This window comes from Monodelphis domestica, chromosome 1 (genome assembly GCF_027887165.1).
Source record: "Monodelphis domestica isolate mMonDom1 chromosome 1, mMonDom1.pri, whole genome shotgun sequence".
Lineage (NCBI taxonomy): Eukaryota > Metazoa > Chordata > Mammalia > Didelphimorphia > Didelphidae > Monodelphis > Monodelphis domestica.
In genome coordinates this window covers 700,096,564-700,112,104 of record NC_077227.1, presented here as the reverse complement: position 1 = coordinate 700,112,104, position 15,541 = coordinate 700,096,564, and the positions used below count along the sequence as shown (strand labels likewise).

The 15,541-nt window shown below is 41.1% G+C and overlaps 1 protein-coding gene across 7 annotated transcripts in view; it reads right to left on the bottom strand.

The window, feature by feature from the left end:
- Positions 1–414: 414 nt before the first annotated feature.
- Positions 415–15,541, bottom strand: part of GSE1 (Gse1 coiled-coil protein) — an 869,104-nt gene continuing 853,977 nt past the window's right edge. For 5 of the 7 annotated variants that reach the window (XM_056823904.1, XM_056823901.1, XM_007477252.3 and 2 more), the window contains 5 exons: positions 13,903–14,016; positions 12,526–12,888; positions 8,092–8,373; positions 6,044–6,147; positions 415–4,881 (listed from right to left, as the gene is read on the bottom strand). In XM_056823904.1, coding sequence (XP_056679882.1) covers positions 4,747–4,881; positions 6,044–6,147; positions 8,092–8,373; positions 12,526–12,888; positions 13,903–14,016 — 998 coding nt within the window. In that variant the 3' untranslated portion in view covers positions 415–4,746. The remainder of the gene's footprint in view (positions 4,882–6,043; positions 6,148–8,091; positions 8,374–12,525; positions 12,889–13,902; positions 14,017–15,541) is intronic. The other 2 variants (XM_056823919.1, XM_056823916.1) reach the window with 1 other exon arrangement.

The window sequence follows — 15,541 nt, the reverse complement described above, 5'->3', positions numbered from 1 at the left end:
AGTCTGGTATCATGTCCAATGCTCAGTTTGACCTCGGGCTGATATCTATCAATATTTGCAATACGTCACATAGGACATAAACATGTCAGTGTAAGACTCGGCAACACCTTTCTGGAGTCAGGTGTTCTGTGATGAACTTCATTGCAGTGGTGGCTATTTACTTTTGTGAAGATTTGCGGACCTTTAAATAAATACCTTCTGGAATAGGTCATGAGCAAAAGAGGTTCTCCCGTTCCCTTTTATGACAGCATCCCACCCTATACTGCTTTTGAGGGGAAGAGGGCAATGGAGGGAACACACCGGAACCGGCATATGGAAATCCCCGTTTCCTTTGTTGGCCACGGTGGGACTCTTCGTGGTCTGTGAAGGCCAGGCTGGTCCTTCATAACTAAATCAGAAAATAATCCTCAGTGCTGATTTAGGAAGATTTTATTTTTTGGATGTTGTCAGAAATTACAGCAATATATTCATAAATACCTAATTACTACATTCAACAAATAATATATTACAATACAATTAATTCAAACAAGTACACTTAGAACAGGTTTAATTTCACAGCATCTAAACTGCCCCCCTGTTGACTGAGGCGCCCTTCCTCCTCCCTCCCATGTACTGATTTACTGCTCTAGGAATTATGCACAGGGTACATACAAATCACAACCGATCAGCATGGGCTTTGGGTCAAGGCAGAATTTCCAAAGAATTCTTAGAGGGTCAAAAAGTTGGGGATAGGCTACCAAAGGATTAAGAAAAAAGGAATCGACAGCATTTGTTACTTTAAAGAGTATAGGAAGTGCTGCAAGTGGCTAATATACAGTTAAGAGTACTGGAATTGGCGCATGATGACCATCTCCATCTAGTGGCAGCTCCTTGAAATCTCTTCCTGCAACGTAGAGATAACTCAGAGTGGATGCATTTTTTAACAAAACATTTTTTTTTAAATGGGTTTTCTTTGAAATTCAGCTTTTCCTAATATGGCAGTTGCAGGGCAGTGATTGAATATACAATGGTCTTTTTTTAATGCCATTCACAAATGAATCTGAATCACATCTCCATGTGTTAATGAAATTAATTTCTTTAAAAGGGCAATGGCAACTAATTTCTGCAATCAAAGCCGTTGATTCAAAACTATTCAAAATTAATCTCGCCTCTCCCAACATACAAAAGTGACTGAATAGGACATCTCAGTTACTCTCATCTTTTCTGAGACAATTGATAAGACATCAGCTTGTTCCTACTGAAACCGAACTATCGTAATAAAGTGTCTTACACATCAATAACAGTGCCAGCCATGTGTTGCTTCCAGAATGTCTGTTTGCAATAGGAAAATCACATCAATCGGGTTGTGAGTCCAAGGAATGAAGAAGCCTCAGGAGCATTTTGCTTTGTTTCAATTTGGAGGTGAAGTGCAAATATCTGTCTAGCTGCTGAACCTTATGTTTCAGTTGTTTTCATCATTGCACCCTTAAGGATTCTGGGTTGCAGTTTTATTTCTGCAAAAATGATGTGGTACCATTTCTAGATGCTAAACACCAAAGTCGATATAAATAGCAAAACTAAGGGAGCATCATTAAATCCAGAGCAAATCATGATAAAAAATTGTGGAACTTGTATTATTTTGTATTCTAAAAAATCCCCACCCTGCTTTTAACCAATCTCAATGTGAAATTTAAAAGCTTCCCACATTTCATATTTGTCAGAATTTATCTGAGTCAAATAAAAAAAAAAGTCTAAAGACTGCCATATTCCCACACTTTTTTAGACTATAACTGCATGAAAATAATTGTAAATTATTTCAGTGTCAGTGCCATGGGAACCATGATAACAGGGGAAACCCCTCGGGGTCTTACACATTTCAATGTGTTAGTTCAGCAGCTCCTCTTCCTAATGGTCATTTCTGTTCTAGAGGTTTTTTATTCTGTTTTTGAGGAAGAATATTCAGAGTTCCCCATACAGAAATGGGCACTGAAAATTCAATGGCCAAGCCAAGACTCAAATGCCAATCGTAAAACAAGTGTAACCAAAGTTGTCTTAAGATGAGTGTGGTCTTAACTCCACTGGCATCTATCACTCAACAGGCACCTTTAGAACCAATTATCTCTTGCTGTTGCTATACCACTGGGCTAGAATCCATTACAAGGCAAGAGCTGACAAGACACTACTCAAAGCCTGGCACTGGCGGCCAAAAAGACCAATTAAATGTGTTCTAGGCTAGCCTGATCCCTCATAGATACTGTGCTGTTCTTTCTCTCTTCTATGTCACAAGGTCTCCTAGCTGATAAACCTTCCTTCGCCCAGTTTCCTTCAGCTAAGGCTATTATACTAGCCTAGAAGTTACCATCGAAAAAAGAAAAAAAGGCAAGTTTTTCCATGGATTGTGGAAAGGGCTCTGGAGCAGAGCCAGCAGCAGAAAATGTCCCTCCTTTAGCAATTCCAGACTAGCTCAAGCAAGCAGATTTTGTTATGCGAAGTACATTGATGCTTTTGCCCTCATCTTTGGCAAATTAGCTCCTTCACCCCCCCCCCCAAGTTCCACCTACAGAGTACATGGAGAATTTCACAATGCCTTTTTTTTTAGGGGAGGAGGTATATACAAGCACAGCCTTTCATCTCTTTTCAAGTAATATCTTTGGAAAGGAAGGCGCTTGTTGACGGCTGATAATACTGGCGGCCCTTTTTGTCTGAGTTTGCTAATAACTGGAAGATTCCTGGCAAACACACAAAACAAACTGTGTAGGAACAGATAAAGCCATGTTAGTGCCATCTGCTAGAAAGCTGTATCTCTACTGAGAGAAGATCGGGACGCCCTTTACCAATGGAGGATCAGCATTCCAAGCAACTGAACTGCTTGCTAGCTAACTGGGAAAGTCCAACTGCTGCAAATCCACATTCTCTCCTCTGGGAACAGGGCCCTTTTTTCAGACAATGTCCCGATCCACTGATGAAACTGCCCAAACAATGCAGAGATAGATCAAAGCTAAGACAAGATGGAAGAACCGTACCCCCTCTCCTGTTATAAAGTTAAAATTCTCCCAGTTTCTAGTCCCTCCTGCGCTTGCCATAGCCATTAAAAAAGGAAGAAATTCAGTTCAGACATTGTGTTACTTCTGTGTTTAGACTCTTAAAAGCTTTTAAAACTTTGCATCTAAGTGAAGCCGCTGAAGTTTTCTACCTTGCACCTGCTCAGATTGCTGTAAGACATCATAGATTTAGATCACAGAACATTTACTTCCTGATAAAGGTCTCTGAAAAGAAAACACACACACATACACACATGTGTCCGTGTGTGCACAGAACACACACACACATACACACAGAGAAGTAATTTTTATCTTGTTCCCAACACAGACCATCCCCTCCTCACTCAATAGCAGCTGGTCATATTTGCAATTTACTTTCCAAGTGCTGGAAAAATAAAACAACAACAACAACAACAACAGAAAGAACAGAGGAAGGGAAGGAGGGAGGTTAGAAGTGATGCATGGCTTTCGAAAGAATTCTCTGGTACAACAGAAGTCGAAAATGAATTGACAGCATATGCGCCAGTGGAAAGCTTTTACTTTACCTCTTAAAAAATTCTTTAAAATGCTTCAATATTTTAATGTTCTGACCAGCAGCGGTACAAACACTAAAAGCAAAGATTATTATTTTTTTTTGCTGAAACAAAACCAAAAACAGAACCAAAAAAAGGAAAAAAAAAAGAAACCAAAACCCCCCCAAAAACAGGAAAACCAACCCCACCCTCCCCAACCACATATTAAAAATGGCAGGCTTTTTATAACAATAATTAAAGTAATAAAAACATACAAAACTTTGTGTTTTTTTTTTAATATATATACACAGTACAAGGCCGAAGCACCTTTTTGACTTTTTTTTCTCTCAAAATTTGTTTGTATGAAAACATAACCCACTGCAGTAACAATGTTGTGGGCCTGGGTGTGTGTCTGGGTGTGTGTCTGTGTGTATGTGTATAGTTCTGTACAATTTCCCCGCCACCCCCCCACCTCCCTCCCCATAATAAAAAGGTACCTTCCATTTGTTTATTCATTTTATTTTTAGATAAGTGCGTTTCCAGTGGGAAAGCCTTAGGGAAAGTCTCAAGTACTGTGGCTTGGTTTGCTCCCAGGACATGATGCTCTGAAGATAATTACTCGAGTAATTGAAATGAACAATCCTGTCACTTAAAATGCACCCCATATTTCCTCTCCAATTGAAGAAAGCCATACAATTGTGGGGTAGATGGAGGCTAACCCCATCCTCACCGAGCAGAAATTCAGTTCTTTAGTACTAATATGGCAACAAAAGGAATACAGAATTGGTGTGATCCAGCCAAGTGCAGATGGGCACTCCTGGGACACTGATTGATTGGGTTTTAGTGTTGGTAATGGAGCCTTCATCTTTATCTTATATATATTTTTATATATATATATATATGTATATATATAAAAGCCAAAACAATAAAGGGAGAGGGGGGAAGAACAAAACCAACTTGAAAACAAAAGCTATGGGCTTCCTAAATGGGTTGCTTGCAGAATTACAAAGGTGATTCGATTGCATTGAAGTCAAGATAAGTTTTTTCCTGGATCCCAGAATCCTTTGCTTCATGCATGGCACATTCTCAATTTCTTTTTCTTTTTTTCTTTTTTTTTTAAGCTTCAAACCTCCCAGTGAAAAATATTAAATATTCAAGGTAATAAAATAGATAATATTTCTATACTATATGTTCGGCCTAGTTGCAAGGGAACGTCACCTGGGATATCCCTTGAAGTAACCCCTAGACCACTGCATTGCAGGCAACACAAGGCACTTTCGTAAGTGATCCAGTTCTGCCTGAAGTCGCTCCCTTTCTGAAACAATCTTCTGTTTCTGGCTCCTTAATTCCTGTTGAAGACAGAAAAGAAATTTGCTGTCAAGACAACTTCTTCAATATTATAAGGAAAATTGCAATTCTTCTCTCACAACAATGCCAAAGCCAACCCAACCTTGAAAGCCGAAGCTAACAAAGTCAGGTAACAAGAGCTCTATCCTTGTCCAAATATGAACATTTAGAATAAAACCAAACCTTCACTATATTTGTCATTATCACCACCTTCAGTCAAAACGCCCACTGTTCCTTTTCTGGGCCCTTTCTATCACTGAGACAACTCGTCGTATCTTACTTGTCCTAAAGTTGAGTAAATATTTGTATAAAACATGAAGGAATGAAAGCCATTTTAGTGCAGCAAACACCTTTGATCTAATTATTTAGGGTTTAATTGACGCAGCAAGGCACTGTGGAGTGTTTAGGGCATGTTGGAGCATAAAAGACAACCGGGCCATCCAATGCAGCTGAGGAAGTCTCCAGGTGTAACGACTTTTCGTGCCACTGGACCCAGGCTTCCAACGCTGAGAGAGTGGGACTGTCTCTGTGCACCGACTTTTCCACTTAAATCTCCTTCACGCACAAGTGTCTTTGTGCACACTCATCTATCATAGATGAAAACGCACAAAGACAATCGTCATCCTCGGTTACCGAGAGACTACCACTATGACTATAATGAATAAGAATTCATAATTTCCTTCTCCAAAACTTTCATTTCCTTTGTTTTCTTCATTGGGGCAGCTAAGCAGTGTCTCAAACATAATCTAAGGTGGGCAAAATGGGCTATCATGTTACTTTTCCCCGCAATATTTCATTTTCCTGGGTACGGTTATACTAAATTCCTGGTTCTGCTTACTTCTCTCAGCATCAGTTCATATAAGGTTTTTCATATTTCTTTCCAATTTGTCATCACAGTACAGTGATATTCCATTACATTTACATACCATATACATTTGGCTATTCCCTAATGAATGGGCTGCCACACAAAGTGGTATATGGACTATTTTCCTACATATGGGATATTTTTTCTTTGACTTCACTGAAGTCTCATGTCTAGCAGTGCAATCTATGGGTCATAGGGTAGACAGTAGCTATTCCAGGCCTCTTCAGGGTAAAATGGAGACCATAAAGAGTGGGAGTTGGAAAAATCCTTGTGCCCGTTGGACCCAGGCACTTACTCACCGCCATACTGTGGGAGAGCTGCTCTGCCGTCAGACTGAGGCTGTAATGCTGGGCTTCCAGCCGTCTGCACTGGGTCTGCAACACATGCCGCTCCAGGTTTTGTTCTACAATTGAGACAAAAGACTATCACCATGGCCATCAAGCGACCAAAAGCAACAGATTCTGTAACACATAGCTTATTTTCAGGTTCTTCTCAGTTAAACATCGGCCTTGCTCAACTACCAGGGAGGAGAAAGCAAGGTGCCCAGTTTTGATTAGAAAGAGGAACTGTCAGGAAGGATTTTTCTCCAAGTATAGCCTTCTCATAGATGATGGCCAAGATCCTGAAGGTCAAAAGACATGGGTCTTGAGGGAATCAGCCAAACAGTGTGGAGCTCTGGGGAAGGCCAAATACCTATTCAAGAGCCCCACCAAGTGCTCTCTTTGTTTTAAGGATCAACCTCCTTAGAGAGGAATACAAAACATTATGAGTTATGAATCATTCCTAAGTTTTTGTCAATTGTACTCAGGAGTCTTTTGTTTTTTAAGCATTTATTTTGTGTAGAGGAAATAAATAGCTGTCCTATACCTGAAGAAGAAAAAAAAAGAAAGAAAAAGGAACTGTCCATTCTGGTCTGGTTGGTCTGAGGATATCCGCTGGCCATAATGCCTTTAAAAAACGTGGAGTAATTTCCGCCATGCCATGCTCTATGGGCCTGATCTAGATGACAAGTTGTAGTTGTGCGAGGAAAAGTTTGGGTTTCAGAAGCTCTAATCCTAGGTCTGCCATGAGCTAAATGTGTGAACTCAGACATTTAACTTCATCTTTCTAACCCTATTTCCTTCCTTGTAAAATAAGAGGGGAAGCGGGGTTCAGATATGGTCTGGGGGCTTTCTGACTTTTCACTCATCACTTGATAAGCCAACCTGGGCTTTAGACACTTTCCTTGGACTTGGGAGTCTGTAATGTCAGGTGTATTTTGGTGGTTAATATTGCATGATGGACTTGGCAGGGGGAGAGGTGCCACAAGATTTTCTGGCTGGAAGGGATATTGTTCAAGATCATCTCAGTGTACCTAGTGTTTATCAGTACACTCAAGGAGGACGCCAGCCCTGAAAGGACATGCCTTTAGCCCCGTTCGGTATGAGGCAGAGATGGTCTTTGAGCGGACAGGATAATTTGGGGCCGAAGTCAAACTATGGTCATGTTCCAAAGCACAGGTTGCTTATGATTAGGGCTGTATTTATTGGCCTCTCTGCAAGTTGTTTGGCACTATGGAATCCAGCTGGTGGCTGAATCCGCCTTTATTCAGGGCTCCTCCATTACTCCCACTCTTGTAAAGGGCTTGCCATTAACTGACTGAATAAATCCCAGAATAACTTTTGGAGGGGGTTCAGACTGGAATGCAGCTAGAAATTAAAGATGGTAGCAGCATAGAACACCTTCGGTGTTTGGATCCAGTTTTGTCATTAGAAATCCACTGAGAATAAATGTAGCACAGTGAAAGGAACCCTGAACATGGAGACAAAAGGGATGGGTTCAATCTTGCCTGAACCCACTGTTCCCCACATGACACTTGGGGGCACCTTATATATTCTCTCTGGGCCTTGGCTTCCTAACCAATAAAATGCTTTCTACCTAAGCTCCCGGGTCATTGCCATCAAATAGGATGCCATATACACACACACAGACACACACACACACACACACACACACACACACACACACACACACACACACACACGATTTACATTGTATATGCATTTGTGTGTGTGTGTGTAGCTTTATAATCACCAAGTATTATTTATATATAACATATAATTATTTATAATCATATATTATGTAATCACTTATTTGTATATCATGTTTATTTATATATTACATGTTCCGATCTAATATAAAACATATTTAATGATAAATATATACTACAAAATATTATAAATATAGAAATTATATTTATAATTACTAAATATTATTACCACCAATATTATCATTTATTAGTGGCTGCTCAAATATGCAGTGAATCCTTAAATGATTTGCTAAATTTTAAACTACCCTATTTACTAACCTTCTATGTGTTCCTGGTAAGCTTCAAAAATGGCCTCAATCCCTTGCCACTTGGGTCTGGGGGCTTCTTCCTCCTCTTCTTCTTCATCTTCATCTTTGTCTTCCTCCTCCGAGTCTCTGTCCAGCTCCTGGGTGATGGGGCCCTTCCTCACTGATGGGGGCTCCTGCGGCCCATTGTGTTGAGGCATAGACACCCGGCTGGAGGACTGTAACTCAGGAATGTTATAGTGGATGGAGGTGTCAACTTTATGGTTCTGTTCAGCAGAGAGCAAGGTTGTACTTCCTGGAACAAAGAGACAAGCCACACTTCTGAGTACCTGCTGATGCCGATGGCTCTCTGCTCAGCACTTGGTGCACTGATGAGGTTGAGGTTCATAGCAAAGAAGGACCAATTAGCTTTGCTGGATCATATGACCAAAGACAAGACATCTCAAACACTCAGTTGCGGTCTCTTCTGCTGCTACACTATTTGGCATGAAGAGTTGGGGCTAATCAGGAACAAATGCATCCTGGCTACTGAAGGGGGACACCTTTCTGCCAGAGGGTCTAGGATATTCACTTTCAGCTGTGAAAAGGCATCATTGTAGAGTGGGAAGCAAGCAGGGCTTGAAGAGTTCTCCGAGTCCTGAGTTCAAATCAGAGTGACTACTCATCTCTAAAGCTCTTCTAAGTTAACACATTTGCAAGCTAAGGATGATATCTATTGCAATATCTACTGTACCTCCTCTTCCCCAATGTTGAGAGACTTCAATAAAAAACTGTAAACTTTAGAGGTTTCAAGGAGTTACTAGTTGTGGCTACAGTTATGGGACTTTGTTGGCAGTATTTGACTTGGTGGGAAATTGGGGGCATGTTGGATATGTCCATTTGTCTTCCCCTATGTCCAAAAGCAAGAATGAAGTTTTAGGTTTAACAGGAATGTTGGGCAATGGTAGAAGAGCTTGTTTTCATCTTTGCTAGCATCGAAACCCTAAATTTGGGAGGTTGGGGAAGACATAGCAAGATACCCCTGCCAAAGGTTCATATTTGGGAGGTAGGACAGCCCCAGCCAGCTCCTAAGGGGGGGAAGAGGGTTTCAGTCATTCAATTCTACTCATCTTCCCACTGAATGATTTTTGGGAAAGAAGGCCAGAAACTCATAGGCTTTCCATTGACCAAGTAGACTTGCACAGTCCTGAAAAATACATCCCAGACTATTATGGGGAAAAGGGAAGGGAAGCACAACTAAAGTCCTAACCAAAGAAGTCAGAATTTCAGAAACGATTTGGCACTAAGGAAAGAAACCAGCGAGGGAGAAAAACCACATTTGGTGTCTCCCAGAATGAAACATGAGAAAGACTACCTATGGTTTAATGGTTTCAAAGCAGTAAAAAAACAAACAAACAAACAAAAAAACCTCCCGGGTCCATTATATTGATCAGATAGATGGAGCCAGGGACAGTGGGTGATCTTTCCACTTCCTTTTCAAGGAACCTTTTAAAGGAGAGCCATTTGGGGGATGTAAAATGTAAATTTTTGCATTTGCAATACAAAAACACAATCCTGAAAAATCACATATTTTCTATTTTAATTTTTTTATACCCATCTGCACTAATAAAAATCTATTTAATTTACAATAAGGATAGCCAGCAAGTATCTAGGACTTTGAGTCTGCCAAAGCAATTTAAATTTATTATCTCATTGGATTCTCACAACAATGAGATAAGCAGTATAGAAAGTATGCAAAGTGAGTAACTAATTTAAAATAGTTAACTAATTTACCTGTGGTTATATAGCTTAAGACTTATAATAAGTGGGACTCAAACTCGGGTTGTCTAGACTCCAGGTCTAGCTGCTTCTATTTGTGGAAAAGGTAATATAACACAACAGTTTCACCAAGCAATGGGCATGGACTATGGAAGGCCCACGTTATCACATAGGCTAGGAACCACAGGTAGGGCTCTGAGGAACCCCAATAGTCTTCTATTAACATATTAGCAGAGTGAATTATCAAATTGGCTGTAGTCTTGGATGAATTGGAGTCTGTGTCCAAGGGAAAGAGGGAATAAAAAAGTACAGGAGTAGACAAGAGAGGAAGGAGGATTCTGGGAGTATTTATTGTTAGTGGGGAGTCTGTGCTTTGGACAAGTGGGATGGGGGAAGAATTAAAGAATTTTAGAACCAAAACAACTCCTATAGAAATGAAGGATACACACAGATCTCCCTCATTAAAGTCCTTCCTTCTATGGCCCAACATAGCATGGAGGGAAACCTAGGGTTTGTGAAGATAACAGACCAGTAGTGTACAAACATTAGTAAATTTTACCTAAATGGTGGGCTTTGTCTATGGTTGGGTTGTGTTACAATTTAAAAAGTGTTTGGCATGAACTGTTACAGATAAAAGAGTGGTTGCCTTAAATTGTGACCACAGAAATATTGTTTCAAGACAGCGTCTTGAGTTAAATCAAAAATAAAGTGGTCACCAGGGAAAAATTCCCAAATATGAAATATACCCAAGTCAGCTGGGTTTTATAGAGATTTTAATTAATACAAATGAGGAATTAAGGAAAGGGAGAGAGAATAAGAGAGGAATAAGTATGAAGGGCCTTAGCCAACATGGCCTAGGCCTGAGCCTTAAGAGAGAGATCAGTCTTTAATCCACTCACCATAAGATTTTGTCCCAAGCAAGATTCTAATGTTCAGAGAGACCCACAAGTTCAGCTCCTCAGCTCAACTAAGTTCAGCCACCAAGCCCTCTCTCTTCAGCTTTGGCAAGCTGAGTTCTCTTCAGAAAGAGAGTTATCTTCTCTCAGCTTCTGACCTCCTTTTAAAGAGAATTTTCTCCTATATCACTTCCCCTAAGTTCTCACATCTACCAATCACAGTAAACGTTTGCCAAAGGACAGACCATTCTTAATTCACACCTGAGTAGACTAAAACCTCACACCTCTTTTGTTAAGCTTGTCCCTTGCAAGTTTGCAAGTTGCCTGACCTTCACAGGTACTTAGTACCTTCCTAAAAATAGACTTAGCTTAAGGCTTTTGCTTCACTGTAAGTATGAGTTAAGTACTTTTTCATTGTTCAGTAAAGAGTTTACAACTTTATCTTCCCCTAAAGTATGCTTAAGTATGGGTGGAGTAGAGTTCTCACATTCCTGATTAAGTCCCTTCATTGTTTAAAATGGGGAATGGTCTTAACCAAGTGTTCTGAAGGAGGGTCTGAGAATTTTTAAGATTCACAGTTGACAGATCATTGGGTGAGGATCGGTTGGAACACAAATGTTTCCAAGGTGGGAAATTCAATTCTCTTACTAGGAAAGGTTGTGATCAAGGGATGAGTACATACTGTCACCACCTAATTAAGATCAAATCATTAGCAAAAATGATTTTCTGTAGTATCCTCATGCTAACCATTGGAAAAATTTGACACTTTTAATTATTCCAAAAATCCATTTCAGTGCAGTGAAAAAGACTACTAGGACCAAAAAAAAGGCCAGCTAGGTGGTTCACTGGATAGACAGGAAGGCCTGGAGATGGGTTCAAATCTGATCTTGGACACTTCCTAGTTGTATGACCCTGGGCAAGTCACTTAACCCCCATTGCCTAGCCCTTGTCACTCTTCTACCTTGGAACCAATACATAGCATTGATCCTAAGACAGAAGATAAGGGTTAAAAAAAAAAAGACCACTGAATTTGGGGGTTGAAACGAGGCACTGTCATTTATTTAAGTTACTAAATCTTATTTTCATGATCTGAAAAATGAAAAGAGTTGGAATGCTCTCCAAGTTCCCTTCCCACTCTAGGTCTGTGTGTAACACAATAATCTTACAGCTTTCTTTCCTAACAGTTCATATCTCTGCCCTAAAGTCTAAAGTTTTTTGCTCTTAAGAGTCTGTAAAAGATCTGGAGCTAGATTTCTTTTCAAATCAAATTAAGCTCTTAAAAAATTACTATTTAACAACGGTAATATGCAGCAATAATGTCTAATCAGAAACAAAAGGGGTTGAGGCAATCCTCAGTTCTTAAACAGTTCTAACATCAAAATTCTAAAAGCTCTCCATGGACTGTGATAGCCAGGCCATCTCCTAGATAAAATTTTTCCCCCCTGCTTTTGTGGCTGTTGAATAATTAGGTCCCTGTGTCCTTAAGCCTAGGGAACAGAAATCTGGACTGAGGGTTGGCTACAGCACCTAGATCTATGTAGTCATGGTGAAAGTCAACTTGTGTATACCTCCTAGTCCCCCTTCTGTTAATTGGGAATATTCTTTGCCAGCTAAGGACCTCTCTGCGAAGATTAGTAAGTCAGCAAGTGAAAGCATTAAGGGCTCAAGGGATAGAGTTTGCCCAAGTTTTCTAGAACCTGGAACAAAATGACTCATTGTGGTATAAGCATTAGCTCCCCCAGTCACAAAGGGAGAGCGGGGTGAGCCCATCTCTTGCCAGGAGTTCCCATTACCTTTATGCTTCTGCAAGGCCTTCTGGGTGGACTGCAACACAGACTCATGAAACTGATGTGCAAACTCTTCCGCCATGAAGGCCTCCCAGGGCTTGTTTTTCCCATTCACACTGTGAGACAATGGGATGGGGATGTCCTTGGATAAGGAGCCCCTGACATAATGGAGCATGCTCAAACTCTTCTTCCCACTGTGGGTTTCACTCATTCTGGCCTTCTCCGAGGCTGGATCCCCAACTCTCTGGAGCTCCTGGGATCTGAGTTGTTCAAGTCTTCCAGGCTCTGTGGGCTTCGGGGGGTCCGATAAGGAAGCTGTGGTACTGATGGGTTTATCTGCATCTGCAGGGACTTGCTGCGTTGGTGGCTCTTTTAGAAATAAAAATGAAGAAAAATCATGAAGCACCTAGAGGATGTAATATACTCTCAGAAGACCCAAGCATATGGAGGCTCCATTCCAAGGAAGGTTATATTCTAAAGAGGCCAGCCTCATGGGGGCTACTCAGAGGGAACACCTAGAGATGGAAATGACGTCTATTAGGAGAACAACAACTCATCTGAAGACAGTGAACACCTGTTCAGCAGTATGGATTCCATTTTGGAAGGTACCAATATATGCCTTAGGCCAGATTTTTTGGAAGAAAGGAATCTGGAGGATGGATGTTAGGGTACTTGTGGAGCCTGAAAAGTGGATGTCTGTCTATTCAAATTGGTCAAGAAAGATTATATCAAGAACTGAAAAAAGGGAGGATCAGAACCAAGGCAGATGGTGAATGGTGAGGCAACCTGCCTCGATTGACAGAGATGAAAAGTGAGTAAGACAATAAAAAGGAAGAGAAAAGAGTAGAAATCAAGTGCTAGAGATATCTAGAAATCTAGGCTAAAATAGGAATGCCAAAGTATCCAAGCAGAAGAGTCCAAGAGCATGGTAAGCAAAGAAAGACCAATTGAGACAGCTCACTTTCTTTGGCTAAAAAGACCGAACAATTATTTGGACACCGATGGCATCTACTGACAAATAATCAGGTCAAGATTTTTGCAACTCAACCATTCCAACAAAAGGTAGGCCTTTGGGCTCTCTATGTCTGATCTAAATCACAAAGTCCTGTGAGCCCCTCATCCTAGGACACCACATCCTCACTTGTTAAACTCTAAAAGGACCCTCATTTCTCTTGTCATTGATCTTTGGTGTCCTTATCACATTCAGCAGCTGGGAAGCACCTTCCCCTCTCTTTTAGACTGCAACAAGACTTCTGAACAGACAGAATGCTATTACCTCCTTAGAGAGGTAGGACTCAAGGTGAAGAAGGGGCTCTGGGCAGGGTGCCAATCCACACATCCTGTGGGCAGTCCTGGCTGCCCTGCCCCAACCCTGCCCCTTACCGCTCAGGGAGATAATGGGACTGTCCCTCGAAGCATTTTTCACTGAGTCTATCGCTGCTGCCGACATTGTCTTCTGTTTCATGGCATGGAGCATTTCAACAAGTTTCTCTTTGTCTGTGAGAAAAGCAGCCTGGGATTAACGAGATTGTTGCATCATATAGGAGAGAAGAAAAATGGGAATTGTAGCCGTAGGCCATGATCTGCTTTCCAAGAACAGGAAGCCAAGAGAAAAAGAAAAATCAAAGCAAACATGGTGTGTTGGGTTTGTGTTTAATGCACAGAAAACCCAACTGAGAGAAGTTTACAGCAGCAAAGGTATTAAAAAATTGAATTCTTGACTGACTTCTAAGTCTTCCTCTTCTCTGTTTCTATGACCTGGACTTAGATGACTTCCAGGAAATTGGTGCATCAACTTAGCAATCTTTTCCATGGACTTACAGTAAGATACTGATAATGAGTTTCCATAGGTAAGACTTTGGCCCCAACGTATCATAAGAATTGCAGTGAAGAAGCCAGCGTGCCCTTTGACCTTGTTGGGGCATGACTTGTTTTTTTTTTATTTGATTTTCTGTTCAGATGCCCTTTGAAGGCTTACAATCTATGTGCCGCTTTGTTGGGAATTCTGACGCCATGAAATTTATCTGGCCCAACTGGTAACGGCCCCACTGTTGGAAGCCAGCGGAACTAAACAGCTCCAAGAGATATTGCCTTCTCTTGACAAAATTAAAGGCAGTGGAAGTTATTACTGATGGGCACTGCCAGTAGATCCCTGAGGTCCTTTCTAGTTTTAAGAGTTGATGATTCAACAGATGAATTGCTATTCCTTCAAGGAAAGAAAGGAAATCCTGCCTACTGATTAAAAAAGAAGCAACTACATAGTTAGGATTGATCCACAGGGATTTGTGAAGGTCCTCCCACCTCCTTCTGTGCTTTCTCTCAGAGATATCAGGCCAGGCAAATGGAATACTGGCAGGAACCAAAATCAGGGCTAAATGAATATGCACAAAGTAAGGCTGGTCCACAGCCCACAAATGGGCTCTAATGTGGGCCATTCTGCTGTACTTGCCATAACAACTATTTGGCTACATTCCTTAGTCTCCAACCTGTCTGAGGGTTAAGCAGGAGATTTGCCTTCTCTGGCTTTCTGATTGTTGTGGGAGAGGCAGAGAGAGGGTCAAGCTGGTGGTGTTTTCCTCCCCTGGCACAATCTCAGTGATGACAGGGTTTTGTTTCTGCAAGTAAAAGCTGGGTTTCCATAGCCTTTGCCAGCCAGAGACCCACCATTATCTTCTTATCTTGCTCCTTGAGGGGGAAAAAAAAAGCCATCGAAATAAGCCAAGAGGATGCATCAAGAAAGAAAACAGCTTAGCCTGATGGAGCCAAGCAGAAGGGAGCTCGACAGAATCCACTGTGCATGATGGATGGATCTGGTACTGAAAGGCTGGTTTTAAAGAGCATTCATTCATTCATTCATTCTTCTAAGCAGAGCAGGACACTCTGCTAACAAGTTTACCTCTAGGGACCGACAAGGGCTGCTGGGACAACAGCCATCTTTCAAGATGACCAGCTATCCTTCACCTCCACTGAGGAGGAAAAAGAGAAAAGAAGTTAGAATTGAGGATTGGGACCATGTTGACAA